General features: G+C 44.3%; 2 protein-coding genes across 3 annotated transcripts in view; both read left to right on the plus strand.

Annotated features, from left to right (window-relative positions):
• The window catches only part of paip1 (poly(A) binding protein interacting protein 1), a 70,453-nt gene extending 63,447 nt beyond the window's left edge, over window positions 1–7,006 (plus strand). The window contains exon 11 of the mRNA XM_068029140.1: window positions 5,073–7,006. Within this exon, the coding sequence (XP_067885241.1) occupies window positions 5,073–5,163 (91 nt within the window). The 3' untranslated portion in view covers window positions 5,164–7,006. The remainder of the gene's footprint in view (window positions 1–5,072) is intronic.
• A 3,615-nt stretch (window positions 7,007–10,621) lies between these two features.
• The window catches only part of c4h5orf34 (chromosome 4 C5orf34 homolog), a 70,065-nt gene continuing 63,924 nt past the window's right edge, over window positions 10,622–16,762 (plus strand). For both annotated transcript variants that reach the window (XM_068029141.1, XM_068029142.1), the window contains exons 1-3: window positions 10,622–10,999; window positions 14,512–14,744; window positions 15,691–15,780. In XM_068029141.1, coding sequence (XP_067885242.1) covers window positions 14,550–14,744; window positions 15,691–15,780 — 285 coding nt within the window. In that variant the 5' untranslated portion in view covers window positions 10,622–10,999; window positions 14,512–14,549. The remainder of the gene's footprint in view (window positions 11,000–14,511; window positions 14,745–15,690; window positions 15,781–16,762) is intronic.

The raw sequence follows: 16,762 nt of genomic DNA on the forward strand, positions 1-16,762 counted from the left end.
GGAACAGTTGCCTTATTTAATGGAACAGAAAATTTGGGGGAAAAAGCTTGGAATGAGAGTAAACAAAGGAAATTAATGGCGAAGCAAATTGTCATTGGAATAGTGTAAAATGTTAAATGGTGTATGAGCAGTGCAGCTCGTTGGTGTGACTGGGTTGTTTGCAGTGATGGATGGAGCATGGGTTAGTGCTTGGAGCCTTCCCCTTTGGGAATGCTCCTCTTCCCCTCTATAGTGTCATTAGGTGAGGAAAGTAGATTGATTGGCAGTTTTGGGCAGAACCCAGTACTTCTCTGGGTGGGAACTGAATGACAAGTGAATTTGGGCCTGTTTCCCAAGTGGCTGATTGTTTTGGCAAGATTCCTGGAAGTAGCCATGGGTGGATTTGGGAAAAGTGAGACAAAAGTACCCAAAGCAACCTTTTTACTCAGAAATGGACAAACTGAGACAGTGAACAAATAAGCAGAAAAGTGAGAAAGGCACTCAGAGAAAATTTGTTTTAGGACTATGGTCCATGTTATCTGATTTTGCAATCTGGGTTTGAATCAACAACAGTTTGTATTTATATAGTGCCTATAACATAAAGTGTCTCAAAGTGCTTCGGGGGGAATTATAAAATGAGATATTACACAAGCCACATAAGGAGATATCAGGGCTGACAACCTAAAGCTTTTTTTATTCATTCGGGAATGAGGGTGTCGCTGGCTAGGACAGCATTTATTGCCCATCCCTAATTGCCCTTGAGAAGGTGGTGGTGAGCTGCATTCTTGAACTGATACAGTTCATGTGGGTTAGGAACACTCAGTGCTGTTAGGAAGGGAGTTCCAAGATTTTGACCCAGTGACAGTGAAGGGACAGCAATATAGTTCCAAGTGAGGATGGTGTGTGGCTTGGAGGGGAGCTTGTAGGTGGTGGTGTTCCCATGCATTTGCTGCCCTTGTCCTTCTAGTTGGTAGAGGTCATGGGTTTGGAAGGTGCTGTCGAAAGAGGTATAATGAGTTGCTGCAGTGCATCTTGTCGATGGTGCATACTACTGCCACTCTGCGTCAGTGGTGAAGGGAATGAATGTTGAAGGTGATGGATGGGGTGCCGATCAAGTGGACTGCTTTGTCCTGGATGGTGTTGAGCTTTTTGAGTGTTGTTGGAGCTGCACCCATCCAGGCAAGTGGAGAGTATTCCATCACACTCCTGATTTGTGCCTTGTAGATGGTGGACAGGCATTGGGGAGACAGGAGGTGAGTTACTCGATACAGAATTCCCAGCCTCTGACCTGCTCTTGTAGCCACAGTATATATGTGGCTGCTCCAGTTCAGTTTCTGGTCAATGGTGAGCCCTAGGATATTGATCGTGGGGGAATTCAGCAATGGTAATGCCATTGAACGTCATGGGGAGACTCTTGTGTTGAGAGGCACTTGTGTGGTGCGAATTTTACTTGCCACTTCGTAGCCAAGCCAGGATGTTGTCCAGGTCTTGCTGCATATGGACATGGGCTGCATCTGAGGAGTCTCAAATGGTGCTGAACATTGTGCAGTCATCAGCAAACATCCCTACTTATGATGGAGGGAAGGTCATTGATGAAGCAGCTGAAGATGGTTGGGCCTAGGACTTTGACCCTGAGGAACTTCTGCAGTGATGTTCTGGGACTAAGATGATTGACCTCTAACAACCAGAGCTTAGGGGCGAAGCAGCTGAAGGCAGATCGTTGTGGTTGTTAGAAGAGTCTTGGGATATTTTTACTATATTAAAGTCGCTTTACAAATACAAGTTGTTGTGCTAGTTGAGAGGGTAAGATTCCAGAACTGTAACTTTCCTTAATTGTCTTCATACTGCTTACTTGTGGAATACAAAAGCTGTCCACTCCATTCAGATATATGATGGTGTCAGTAGACAAATGGCGTTAACTGATGTGCACCACCCCGTCTAAAGATGTTTATTAATTCAGCCATTTGTATCTAATTTAAGTTTCCTGCTTAATGCAATATTCAGTCTGTGCTTTCAGAGATGCATTTGCAGAATTATTTTTAATGGGTTTGCATGCCTTTTTAAATTGATTATCCCTGTTGCAGCTCTTTATCTTCAGTTATTTATGAGGCATTCAGTGAGTTTATAAAATATACATATATGATGTTTTTGTATCATGAGGCTATCAGGGTTAATGGAAGGTGACCTAGACAGCTCTTGGTTTTTTCCCGTCGAGGCTGCATCCCTAAGGTGGTAGCATTGGGCCACCTTGAACTGCTCAAATCCTTGTGGTGATATTGTTAGGTAGGTTGTTGACCCAGCAACATTGAAGGAATAAAGGTCCAAAGAAAAAGAAAAACATTACCTATACATTAAAAATAAGAAACTGAATATGGTAGACGAGCAAAGGGAAGTGTGAATCCAGGGGAATAAATCAATAAAAGCAGCATCGCAGGTCAGCACAACAATTAAAGATGTTAACAATTCACTGCTATTTATTTCTAGGAGTGTAGAATTCAAAAGTAGTGAAATTATGTTGAACTTGTATCAGACCCCAGTCAGGCTGCACTTCTACTACTGTGCACAGTTCTAGTCTCCATACGAGAAAAAGGACATAGAAGCACTGGCGAAAGTGCAAAACAGATCTGCAAGGATGGTACCAGAACTGAGAGATCAAAGCTGACAGGAAATAGGAACCTTTTTTCTTTGAAAAAGAGAAGACTTGGTGGTGACCTGGTAGGCATCTTGAAAATTATGAATTGGTTGGACAGAGCTGAATTGGAGAGAATGTTTCCATTTGCGGGAGAATCCAAAACTAGGGTCATAAATACACGATAGTTATTCATAAATCCATTCGGGAAATTAGAAATTTCTTTACTCAGAGTAGTCAGAACGTGGCATTCACTACCACAGGAAGTGGTTGAGGCAAATAGCTTAGACGCTTTGAGAAGGAAACTACATGAGTACATGAGCAAGAACGGAATAGAAAGAGATTCTGAAATGTTGAGGTGAGGTAGATGGAATGGGAGGAGATTCGTGTGTATGATAAATAACGGCACAGATTCGTTGGGCCGATTGGCCTGTTTCTGTGCAGTATAATCTGTAATTCTGTGTAAGGTCAGGGTGGCATGCGACTAGGAAGGGAGTTTGCAAAGTGATGGTGTTCCAATGATGTTGCTGCTCTTGTCCTCGATTGTAGAGCTGGAACTTGTCGAGTTTGAGGGACTAAAATCTGGTGAGTCGCAGGTAACAGATGGCCTACACCCTAGGGTTGTAAAAGAGATAGCTGCAGAGATAGTGAATGCGCTAGCTATGATTTTCCAGAATTCCTTAGATTCAGGGAATGGTCCTGTCAGATTGGAAGTTGGCAAATGTTACACCGCTTTTCAAGAAAGGAGGTAGATAGAAAACAGGGAACTACAGGCCAGTTAGCCGTACATCAGTCGCTGGGAAGATGCTGGAAACTATTAATAAAGAAGTCTTAACATTGCACTTGGAAAAGCATAGCATGTTTAGAACAAGTCAGCATGGTTTTATTGAAGGGAAACCATGTTTCATAAATTAGTAGAATTTTTGAAGATGTAACTAGTAGGGTAGTTAAAGGGGTACAGGCTGATGTATACCTGGATTTCCAAAAGGCATTTGATAAGGTGCCACATAAAAGATTAATAGGCAAGATAAGGGCTCAAGGTGTTGATGGTAATATAAGCGTGGATAGAGGATTGGTTAACAGACAGGAAGCAGAGTGTGGGCATAAATGGGGCATTTTCAAGTTGGCAGGCAGTCAATAGTGGTCCTCGTACAAGGAACGCACAAAGTTAACATGCAGGTGCAGTAGGCTATTCGGAAGACAAATGGCATGTTGACCTTTATTGCAGAGGAATAAAGAAGTCTTAGTAAAATTGTACAGGGCTTTGTTGAGGCCGCACCTGGAATACTGTGTGCAGTTTTGATCCCCACATTTAAGAAAGGATATACTTGTTTTGGAGACGGTGCAGCAAAGATTTACTAAACTGGTCCCTGGGATGAGTGCATTGTCCTATGATAGGCTGTGTAAATTGTGCCTATATTCTCTGGAGTTTAGAAGAATGAGAGGCAATCTAATTGAAACATACAGGATTCTGACAGGGCTTGATAGGGTAGAAGATGAGAGATTGTTTCCACTGGTCAGGGAATCTAGAACGCGGGGGCACAGTCTCAGGATAAGGGGCTGATCATTCAGGACTGAGATGAGAAATTACTACACTCAAAGGGTTGCGAATCTTTGGAATTCTGCACTCCAGAGGGTTGTGGTTGCTCCATCATTGAATACATTTAAGGCTGGGATAGATAGATTTTTAGTCTCGCAGGGAATCAAGGGATATGGTGAGCGGGCAGGAAAGTGGAATTGAAGCCCAAGATCAGCCGTGATCGTATTGAATGGCGGAGCAGGCTCGACAGGATGTATGGTCTATTGCTTCTATTTCTTGTGGAATGCAATAATTTAACTAATGTTGTAAAGGTGCTGCAGTACTTCCTGTAGAAGGTACATACTGCATAACAGAATACAGTTGAATATGGAATTTGGTGCCAATCAAGCAGATTTTTCTGTCCTGGGTGATGCTGAGTTTCTTGAGTATTATTGCATCTGCACCTGCTCAGATTCAGTGGTGGCTATTCCATCATGCTGCTGACGTGGGAAGGGCTTTGAGGGGCTCAGTGAGCTAATCATCGCAGAGTACCGAGCTTCTGCCTTGTTCTTGCAGCAGCGATGTTGATATGATTGGTCCATTTGAGGGAGCCAATTGTTGGGTGACCTCTAAAATGATGGCAGATGTAAATGGTGCACCTATGGAAAGTTGGTGGAGGGGGTGTTTGAGCCCTTTCTTTTTGTAGATTGCTCAGCATTTATTGCCCAACCCTAATTGCCTTTGAGAAGCTGCCTTCTTGAACTGCTGCAGTCCATGTGGTGTGGTTCACCCACAGTGCTGTTAGAGAGCAAGTTCCAGGATTTTGACCCAGTGACAGTGAAGCAATTGCAATATATTTCCAAGTCAGGACTTTGAGGAGATTTGCAGGTGATGGTACATTTTGTGCAGTTAAAGTAACATCCTTCCATGTGTTTCTCCCAACAGGTATCTGGATGACTCAGAAAACGAGATGGATCCAGAGATGGAGGAAGCGTTTGAAAAGTTCTGCGCTGAAACAGAGAAAAAGAGGAAATAGTGCAGAGAGGCGAGCTAAAGATTCGTTAGAAATCAAAAAAGACAAAAAAAATTTTTGCGTTTTGAGTGTTTATTTGAAAAAAAGAACAAAAAAAACTTTTGAATTTCAAAAGATGTGCAGGTAATTTAAAGAGAAACCGAAGAAACATTTTCATTTTCTTGTGCCATTGAAAGCATTGCAGGAAAAATTCTGTTGGAGTCCACCTAAAACTGTTGATGGCGAATGCACCGCAAAAATGCTCAAGCAGAATCTGCTGATTAATACGTGCTGTACTTTTAATGAGACTATTTTGTAATATAGTTTGTTATAGTTTTATTTTTATGTAAAAGTTGCAAGTTGAAAACTAAAATAAAATGATTTTGTAACGGGCTGCATTGCTTCGTGAAGCACACTAAAGATTTCTACTTGCCTAACCACTATGTAACTTTATAACAAAGAGACTCACAGACCAAGAGTTATACACATTAACAGGGGGGGAGAGAGAGAGAGATGTATGCCCCCACACACAAGCTGATTAGGATGACGAGGGAGAGAGATGTGCGCATGTACACAAACTGATAGCTACAGGTCAAAAGAGAAAATGAGAATTACAGCACACCAGCACAGTGATGAGGAGGGAGATGTGCGTGTAAATATATAAACACACACACAGCAACTGACAAAGGACATGTATACAGATTGGCAGGCAATTTGCCAACAACAACATGCACTTTAATAACCCATGCTAAATAGCTAACAAATTGGGAACTAGTAAGTAAATGAATGCTGAATATACATAAGATATTCGTGTAAGGTAATGTGTTTTAGCTACCCCTTTCTGTATTACCTGAAAACCCGACAGCTCCAAAACCTGCAGAATGGTTACCACAGCCTTGCACTGCCAGACACCAGTTGTTTCCCATTACAAAGTGAACTGTTCTAAACCATTCAAAAACAGCAGGCAGGAAAAGACCATCAACTTCTTACCTGACTAGTCATCTCATTGGAATGTAGTGCTGCCAATTTTCATCAGGGTGTGATTTGAGAGAGGGTTGTAGAAGAGGAAGAAAGAGTGAAGCATGTTGTATATATTACATAGAGGACCAGGTTTCTGAGGATGCTTCAGGTGTGGCGAGGGGTCCTTGCTACTTTGGGACTCATAGGTCGGTTCTTGTATCTAGGTTGGCAGCACAGGAATTTTCAATTGCTTTGCTTCAGTTGTCCCTCTTTCTGTTTCTCAGGAAATTGTTTATACAGTATCTGGCTTGTGTACATCCTGTTTTAATTGGAGCAAAACCTGGTTGTAAATAAAGAGTGAATGTTTTCATTTGTCTCAAATCGACTCCTTGAGAGCCAAGAGCAGAAAGGCTCCTTTTCACCCAACAATTAAAGCCGATGACAGTGAACTGCTCCACTGACTTTCACTCCCCATACAAATTACCCCTGATTGCAGCCTAATGTATCCCCACCCTTGCACAGTGAGGAGTTTACTAGCCTCAACAGCACCTTCCACCAGTCATCATTCCTGTCTGGGGAAATTGATAGCTTCACGACAACTGGAGGCTAGCCTCCAAAGCATAGTCCCAGCTTGCAGACAGAGTTAGTTATATTCAGGGCCCAGGGCCCAAACTGCATCAGCACTCGGCAGCAGTTCCAGGCCGGGTTGCACCCTTTGCTACAATAAAAGCATCGCCTCCAAACAGCAGTCCCAGCATCTGAGCAGTGCCTTCGTTTTTCAGTCTTATTTACTTGAATTGTAGATGTTTACACTGTTCCTAAATTGTATATAACAATGCATGAAAGAACCTTGTGGGTTTTTTTTCCTTCCCCTATTGCTGGTAAATAAATTTTGATGTGTTTGTAACCCTTGGTTTGTGTTTTCATGTTATACAGAGAGATGTTTAAAAATATATATATTTAATGGGTCAGGTGGCTACAAGGAAATGTGGTTCAAATGAATTTGAAATATTGTATTTGCACATCTGTGATGTTGATCAGAGCATTTAATTGGGCAGTAGTGGATGAGCTGAAGTTCACAGAATGGGAGGCTGGCATGGAAAGCATTGGAATATTTGGGTCTGGAAGATACAAAGGCAAGGATAAGGGTTTCAGCAGCAGATAGGCTCAGACAGGGAGGGGGAAGGAGATAGATGATATGGAAGAAGGAAGTCTTTGCTGGAGGGTACAGGATCAGGAGTTTAGTTTGAGGTAAAATAGCATGCTCATGTCACAAACGGTATCAACCGGAGACATTGAAGGTGAGGGGCAATAGAATCAGCGGCGAGGGTACGGAGTGTGATGGGGACTGAAGATAAGGCTTCAATCTTCACAATGTTTAACTGGAGGAAATTCTGGATTATCAAATTTGAAAGCAAATTTAGATATAATTGTTCTTAACACAGAGTGATCACTACATGAAATAGATTTCCAGGCGGAGTGGCAGAAACTCTGGAATCATTCAAAAAAAATGGATGCATCAATGGGAGTGGGTGGGGGCGCAAGATCTGTTTAGATGGATAAATTAAGATGGGCCGCATACATTCCTCGTTTCATAGAAATAGAATCATATAGAACAGTAGGAGGCCTTTTGGACCATCACACCTGTGCCGGCTCTTTAAAAGAGCTTTCTAGTTAGTCCTACTCTCCTCATCGACCTGCAAAATGTGGTGGTGGGCTGCTTTCTTGAACTTCTACGGTCCATGTGGTGAATTTACAAGTCTCTTGTAAAAAAAAACCTTTAACATCCAAAGATGTCAAGCAATTTTATTAGAAGAGGTGAAAGCACGATAGGAGATGGGACTGAATATGGAACCTCCTTGGTCCACATGGCTTAGAATCACACCAGTGCTTGAATGTCTCCGTTGCGTCTGAGTTACCAGAACCCGATGTAGTACTCGATGCGGTCTGCGCAGCGCACTGTACAGTTCGATCAATGGCATCTGTAACCAGTATCCTTCTATTTCGCCCATGTAGTTCATTTTTCTTTGAGTTGTTGATTGTTGCTGTATATTGAGTACACAAAGATGCCTCGGTCCCTTTTAACTTCATCCTTAGCTAATGCAATATCATTGACATTACTATATATAAACTCTTAGCATCTAGGTTATGTTTTAGAAATTTCTGGATGGGTATAAATCTCCACCAGAAAACTTTCACATGCTTCCTAGCATTTACTGCAAGGCGTGGTATTTTATGTCAACTGAAATTAGATAGAACAGGAAGGGTGCAGGTGTTTGGATTGCCTCCAAGTTCTGATGTTTACTTTGCTGCTAAAGAAGATTCATTGCAACCTTCAGAGAAGACAATTCCAGGGAGAGTCTTTAAAGCGTATTAAAAAACATCAATTTTACTGCCAACATGAGGGCCTGATATGTCGGGTCAGTCACTGTCTTTGCTAGTTTGGTTTGGTCCGTCAGTTCCAGGGAGCAGCCCCAAACATAACAGGAGCACCATTGCAAACAGCTTGAAAGAAACACAGACTTGCATTTCGACAGTGCTTTTCATGGCCACTGGACGTCTCAAAGCATTTTACAGCAAATGAAGTACTTTTGAAGTGTAGTCACTGTTGTGATCAAGGATATGTGGCAACCAATTAGTGCGCAGCAAGCGTCCACAATGTGATACTGACTACATAATCTGTTTTAGTGATGTTGATTGAGGGATTAATGTTGGCAGGACACTGGAGATAATTTTCCTGCTCCTCTTCATAATTGTACCATGGGATCTTTTACGTCCACCTGAGAGGGCAGATGGGGCCTTGGTTTAACATCTCATCTGGGAGATGACACCTCCAACAGTGCAGCACTCCCTCAGTCCTGCACTGGAGTATATCAGTATAACTGATTTCATCCCTTTGTCTCTTAGTGCCCCTAAATCTTCAATATCACTGAGATTAGCATGGCCCCTTACGCAAGATGATACGCAAATTCTTCCCACATCAGGATCGGGCCATAACTTCTCTTCCTGTACAATTAATGTCTTCACATAAGGCAAGTGGGTAAAAAAGAAAAGGATGGATTTAAAAACCGAATTGCAGGGAATTTAATTTCCTTTGTGCCACTTTGAGTTCCGTTGCAAATGTTGGAAATTCTACTGCTGGAAATACAGAGCAGGCCAGTCAGTTTTTACTTGGAGTGGACAACCTTTCAGGTTCTATGCTCTTCAATCAGAGCAGAGCGGTGATGAACGTGGTTGTATCGAATTCCTGTCTGCTACTTTAATGCAGTCGCTAACCTGTTTAAAATAATTAAATATGATCATGTTAACCAGTGACATATACTATAGTATTAACTTTTAATTTTAGAATATATTTATAACTGCAAATATATAATTTTACAATAAATATGTACATTTTGGAACTTTCCAAAAGGGTTTAATCCCAGAAAAAACCTGTCTGGGTGAAAGCTAATACACAGGTGGCAACATTACAGCAAAAGAGGTGCTGATAAAAGACAACTGATGCTGAGCCCAGTGGGGCAAGTGAAAGATTTTTAAGTTGTTTCACAGAATCGTAGGTTGCCTGTAACTTCTGTGGGGTCCATGTTTCATGTAGATAGAGTAGATTCTGCCCCATTGGCAGAAGGGTTGAGAACCATAAGACACAGATTTAAAGTGATTGGCAAAAGAGCCAAAGGTGACATTTGGAAAATATTTTTTATTGTAGTGAGCGGTAAGGATCTGGAATGTACTGCATGAAAGGGTAGTGGAGGCACATTCAATCATGGTTTTTAAGAGAATTGGATCAGTATCAGAAGGCGGAAAAAAATGTAGGGTTATGGGGAAAGGGCAGGAGAATAGGACTAAATAAATTGCTTTTTCAGAGAGCCAGCACAGGCCCAATGGGCCGAATGACCACCTCCTGTGCTGTAACTCTTGTATGATTCTATATGTGGAGTGTGAGAAGTTGCAGTCTTAAATTGCATTACTTAAAGGGGTTGCTCTTTTTTTCTGCACTTCAGTCCCACGTTCCTGATCTTTGGCCACCCGGTGAGGAGGGAAGTGGGCAGGTTGGAGGAACCGTTCAGTGCTGCTTCTGGCCTGGTCAAGGTGGCCATTAATCGGTGCAGGCAGTCATTGGTGTGAGGAGGACAGGTCGTTCGGCCTGACTACTCTCCTCCTCTGCGGCTACGTCCCTGGAACAGGAGCAGGCGGTGCGTGAGGCTTCGGGGGGGACTAGAGAGCTCGGCAGACACTGTAAATAATGATTTAATTTGTTAAGTTTCCTTTCTGTTCTGTATAATTTAAGGTGTAATTAGCTGCGCCCGACTTAAAAAAAGGGATCAACTTTCTTTTAAGGAAGCAAATGCGAGAAGGCGGGCAGGCTGTGCCTGAGGGCTAGGCCGCGATGTGTCACCCCAGCAACCGGTCACCACGGCAACGCGGGGAAGTCACCGCTCAGCCAATGGCAGGCGGCTTTAGGCACGGGTCTGGAAACGGCGACCAATGGCGGCGCCGCTTCCTAGATGGTGCGGGGAGGGGACTGGCGGTCAATTTGATTTCAGTTCGGAGTCTCCAGAAATCGCGGGGTCCGAGGGACCGGAGAGCCGGGGCTGGACAGCAAGCGCGCCGAGCACCGGAGAGCCGGGGCTGGACAGCAAGCGTGCCGAGCACCGGAGAGCCGGGGCTGGACAGCAAGCGCGCCGAGCACCGGAGAGCCGGGGCTGGACAGCAAGCGCGCCGAGCACCGGAGAGCCGGGGCTGGACAGCAAGCGCGCCGAGCACCGGAGAGCCGGGGCTGGACAGCAAGCGCGCCGAGCACCGGAGAGCCGGGGCTGGACAGCAAGCGTGCCGAGCACCGGAGAGCCAGGATTGGACACTCGGAGATGGAGACACTGAGCACTAGACCCCATTTATAAAGGTATAGACGGAGTGTGGGCAGGTTCAATGCTGTATAATATAGACTCTGTATAAATACATAGGCAGTGGCTGCTATGATTCTGAAGAATTTTGATAGTTTCTCTGCCCAGAAATACTTTGTTGTAGGACGAGTGAGGTAGAGACCACTGCATCTTTGAAGGGAAAATTGGAGATGCAGGCGGTGCAGGGCAATGTGATTTGTATTGGATTGCTCAAACACACACAATGGGCCGTAGCTTTCTGAGATGTAAATATTTGGGACTTTCAGGGTGAACTCCCCCCTGCTCTTTTAATGATTTAAGGATTTTTATCCACTTAAAGGCAGAGTTTCAGTATAATATTTAAGTCAAAGGATAGCACCTCCAGTAATTTTTTAAAAATTCATTCATGGGATGTGGGTGTCGCTGGCCAGGCCAGCATTTATTGCCCATCCCTAATTGCCCTTGAGAAGGTGGTGGTGAGCTGCCTTCTTGAACCGCTGCAGTCCATGTGGGGTAGGTACACCCACAGTGCTGTTAGGAAGGGAGTTCCAGGATTTTGACCCAGCGACAGTGAAGGAACGGCGATATATTTCCAAGTTAGGATGGTGTGTGATTTGGACGGGAACTTGCAGGTGGTGATGTTCCCATGCATCTGTTGCTCTTGTCCTTCGAGGTGGTAGAGGTCGCGGGTTTGGAAGGTGCTGTCTAAGGAGCCTTGGTGTGTTGCTGCAGTGCATCTTGTAGATGGTACACACTGCTGCCACTGTGCGTTGGCGGTGGAGGGAGTGAATGTTGTGGATGGGATGCCAATAAAGCGGGCTGCTTTGTCCTGGATGGTGTTGAGCTTCTTGAGTGTTGTTGGAGCTGCATCCATCCAGGCAAGTGGAGAGTATTCCATCACACTCCTGACTTGTGCCCTGTAGATGGTGGACGGGCTTTGGGGAGTCAGGAGGTGAGTTACTCGCCTCAGGATTTCTAGCCTCTGACCTGCTCTTGTAGCCACGGTATTTATATGGCTACTCCAGTTCAGTTTCTGGTCAATGGTAGCCCCTAGGATGTTGATAGTGGGGGATTCAGTGATGGTAATGCCATTGAATGTCAAGGGGAGATTTTCTCTTGTTTGAGATGGTTATTGCCCGGCACTTGTGTGGCGCAAATGTTACTTGCCACTTATCAGCCCAAGCCTGGATATTGTCCAAGTCTTGCTGCATTTCTACAAGGACTGCTTCAGTATTTGAGGAGTCGTGAATGGTGCTGAACATTGTGCAATCATCAGCGAACATCCCCACTTCTGACCTTATGATTGAAGGAAGGTCATTGATGAAGCAGTTGAAGATGGTTGGGCCTTTGACACTCGCCTGAGGAACTCCTGCAGTGATGTCCTGGAGCTCAGATGATTGACCTCCAACAACCACAGCCATCTTCCTTTGCGCTAGGCATGACTCCAACCAGCAGAGAGTTTTCCCCCTGATTCCCATTGACCTCAGTTTTGTTAGGGCTCCTTGATGCCATACTCGGTCAAATGCTGCCTTGATGTCAAGGGCAGTCACTCTCACCTCACATCTTGAGTTCACCTCTTTTGTCCATGTTTGAACCAAAGCTGTAATGAGGTCAGGAGCTGAGTGGCCCTGGCGGAACCCAAACTGAGCATGTTATTGCTAAGCAAGTGCTGCTTGATGGCACTGTTGATGACACCTTCCATCACTTTACTGATGATTGAGAGTAGACTGATGGGGTGGTAATTGGCCGGGTTAGACTTGTCCTGCTTTTTGTGTACAGGACATACCTGGGCAATTTTTCACATTGCCGGGTAGATGCCAGTGTTGTAGCTATACTGGAACAGCTTGGCTTGTGGCGCGGCAAGTTCTGGAGCACAGGTCTTCAGTACTATTGCTGGAATATTGTCAGGACCCATAGCCTTTGCAGTATCCATTGCCTTCAGTCGTTTATTGATATCACGTGGAGTGAGTCGAATTGGCTGAAGTCTGGCACCTGTAATGCTGGGGACTTCAGGAGGGGGCAGAGATGGATCATCAACTCGACACTTCTGTATTCCCTTGCTGCAGCACTCTTGTCAGCCTGGATTCTGTGCTCAAGTTCTGAAGTGGGATTTAAATAGCAAAAGTGATGAGCATCAAAATGGGTGAACATTGAAACGCTGCTTCAATTTCTATATATATGCTGATAACATCTGGCTCTACCTTTCCACTACCTCAACCTGTCCACTGCCCCTGCGTTATCAGACTGCTTGTCCAATATCTAGTTTTGGGTGAGCCACAATTTTGTCCAAACATTGGGAAGACTGAAGAAAACTCCATGGCCATTGTTTCAGACTGAACCTGACTGTTCACAATAAATTTGAGTTTCTGAGCCAGGGCGGATCAGCAAGATAGGCTGGATGAATTGACCGAGTTTTGGTTGTGTACCCTGATATCTCCTTTTGTGGCTTGGTGTCAAAGTTTGATTGGTAACGCTCCTGTGAAGAGCCTTGGAATGCTTTATTACTTTAAAAGCACTATACAAATGTGAGTTGTTAATGCTGATTTCGGATATGGGCTGTTGAGTTTTCAGATGAGTTGGAACTTACGGAGCATGGTGGTTGGAAGTTTGGCCAGGAGAGCATCGGAGTAATCAAATCTGGATGACCTAGATGAGGGATTAAGCAGTAAATAGGTTCAAGTGATGTCCTTGGTGCAACTGTTTCTGACTGACCCTCATTGTTATGCCTCTAGCTCTATAATAAATTTAGACAGTATCCAACCTTCTAGTCTCAATATTTCAGAGTTTCAGAGGGCCCAATTTTAACTCTGTGCAATTGAATAGATTTTGAGTGAGTTCAAATTCTACCCTGTTTCTGTTCATACAACTCCAGTACATCATTTAACATTTTCTTTCAGTGGAGTGTTTTGGAGTTGGGCACAAAAGAGATTGTTTCTGAGTAGGACAGTTATTTCTCTGGTGAGCTGCAGTGCAATACAGAGGGAGTGCTGCACTATCCGAGGTGCCATCTTTTGGATAAGATGTTAAACCTGTTCTCTGGTTCCCCTGCCACTATTGAAAGAAGAGCAGGGGAGTTCTCCTCAATGTTCTGGCCAATATATCTTAACCAATACCACTAAAACAGATTATTTGTTCATCACCCTCGTTGTTGTTTGTGGCATCTTGCTGTACACAAATTGGCTGTCAGTATCTTGCAGTATAACAGTGACTGCACTTCAAAGATACTTCATTGACTGTGAAACACTTCAAAATGGCCTGAGGCTGTGAAAGGCATTCTAACAGCACTGTGGGTGTACCTACCTGTCATGGACTGCAGTGGTTCAAGAAGGTAGCTCACCACCTTCGAGGGGAAATTAGGATGGGCAATAAATGCTGTCAGCGATGTTCACATCTCATGAACCAATAAAAAAAATACCAAGAATTTTTTCTTTACAAACCATGTTAAAGGCTTATTGAAGCACTGTTAGTTTACTTTTACTATGGGGTTTGGTTTGTAGAGATATGTTTGACCTTGTGCATAATTATTCAACAGACTCCCCTGTCACTGTGCTTCTGCTGGAGCCAACTGCGATGGCGTTGGTGAGCCTGATGATCCTGTACGAGGATGATTCAGTGGAAGTGCAATTTATAGATGGTTCCAGTCTCCAGCTCTCCCCTTGTGGATCAGAGTTCTTGTTCGAGAAAGCCCCTGCACCATCCATGCACCCCTTACAGAGCTCCTGCCGGGTCCGCCAGCGAACACAGTTTGTCATCAGCAGCTACAAGGTGGGAGGGGCCGACTTATAGAGCTTACTGCTTGTGCAAGTGCTTTTGAAGAATTGTAATGTAGGAAGCGCAGCAACCAATTTGCACGCAGTAATGTCTCACAAACAGTGATAATGGTGATGTAACCTGTTTTAGTAATGTTGATTGAGGGATAAATATTGGTCAGGACACTGAGGACAAATCTCCTGTAGTTTGTCAAATTGTGCCATGGGATCTTTTACATACACCTGCGAAAGCAGTTGGGGGCCTCGATTTAACGTCTCATCTGAAAGACGATACCTCTGACAGTGCAGCACTTCCTCAGTACTGTACTGGAGTGTCGGCCTGGATTTTGTACTCGTTTCTGGGATGTAACCTCCGCCTTCTCAATCAGAGGTGAGTGTGTTACCTACTCACTGAGCCACAGCTGGCACACATTAATCTCCCTCGGCACATTCCCTCTAGAAGCATATTTAACTGCTCTTTAAGTTTGTCCACTCTATCCTTTTTGTTTGTGTTTTCACTGGCAGCAGTTCTGCAATGTAATTGTTGTTTTACTTCCGCTTTCATCAAATTTGTGTTCCTTGGAAAGACTCGAGGCCAAAAGCCAGATTGGACCAGCTGCAGACAGATCGTGCAATAATGCAGTGATTTATAGTGTCGGGTTAGCACCCCAGAGGTCATGAGTTATAAGTAAAATATCCAATGGTAATATTTTGAAAGAGTGGCCGAGCTCTGGCCGCGTGCTGGCCAATTTTTATCCCTCAATCCCTAAAATAGATGATCTCATTGATGTTAGTGGGAGCTTGCTATGCACAAATTGGCTGCTGATTCTAGTGTAAAAGCATAACTACCAAGCCCTGTTTTAATCTCTCGGGTATAAAGTATAGTTTTATAAGGTGTCTTCCTGTGAAAGCTCATTATAGTTAGCCTGTGAGGTTCTGTACTGACTGTATTTCTCTTGCAGGAGCAGTTACTGCAAGCTCTGGGGTTCAGGAACCGGTTTGCGTCTCGGCTCTATCTCCCAGCGGACTTGATCGCTGCAGACAAGCTATCGGTGAGTTCTAACTCAGTCTCAGACCCTCAGTGGCAGGACTCCCCTTCCCCATCCAATGGGCTGCATTACAACTGAGCGATCTCTAATGAGCAATTCTCATTAAATCGTCAGTTTGAGTTATCACTGTCTTTTGACTTTAAAACTGTGTAAATATATTTGTTAATTGATCTAATTTAATATTTGTTTTCATGGGGTTGTCCATCCCCAATTCCCTTGAGAAGGTGGTGGTGAGCAACTTTCTTGAATTGCTGCAGCCCATCTGTTTGTGAGTACGCCCACAATGCTGTTCGGGACGGAGTTCCAGGATTTTGACCCAGAGACAGTAAAGGAACAGCGATATAGTTCCAAGACAGGATGGTGTGTGGCTTGGAAGGGAACTTGCAGGTGGTGATGGTCCACCTAGTAGGACATGGGCAGCAGTTGCATGGGAAGAGGTCACGGGTCTGGAAGGTGCTGTCGAAGGAGGCATGATGAGTTGCTGCAGTGCGTCCTGTAGATGGTACATGCTGCTACCACTGTGTGGAGGTGATGGAGGGAGTGCATGTTTATGGTGGTGGGTGGGGTGCCAATTAAGTGGGCTGCTTTGTCCTGGATAGTGTCAAGCTTCTTGAGTGTTGTTGGAGCTGCACTCATCCAGGCGAGTGAAGAGTATTCCATCAGACTCCTGACTTGTATCTTGTAGATGGACAGATTCTGAGGAGACAGGAGGTGAGTTACTCGCCTCAGAATTCCCAGCTTCTGACCTGCTCTTGCAGCCACGGAATTTATGTGGCTGGTCCAGTTCAGTTTCTTGTCAATGGTGACCCCCAGGATGTTGATGGTGGGGGAATTCTGTGATGGCAACGCTGTTGAATGTCAAGGAGAGATGGTTAGATTCTCTCTTGTTAGAGATTTTTGTTGCCTGGCACTTGTATGGTGGGAATGTTATTTGCCACTTATCAGCCCAGGTCTTGCTGCATATGGACACAAACTGCTTCAATAT

Source organism: Heterodontus francisci, chromosome 4 (genome assembly GCF_036365525.1).
Source record: "Heterodontus francisci isolate sHetFra1 chromosome 4, sHetFra1.hap1, whole genome shotgun sequence".
NCBI lineage: Eukaryota > Metazoa > Chordata > Chondrichthyes > Heterodontiformes > Heterodontidae > Heterodontus > Heterodontus francisci.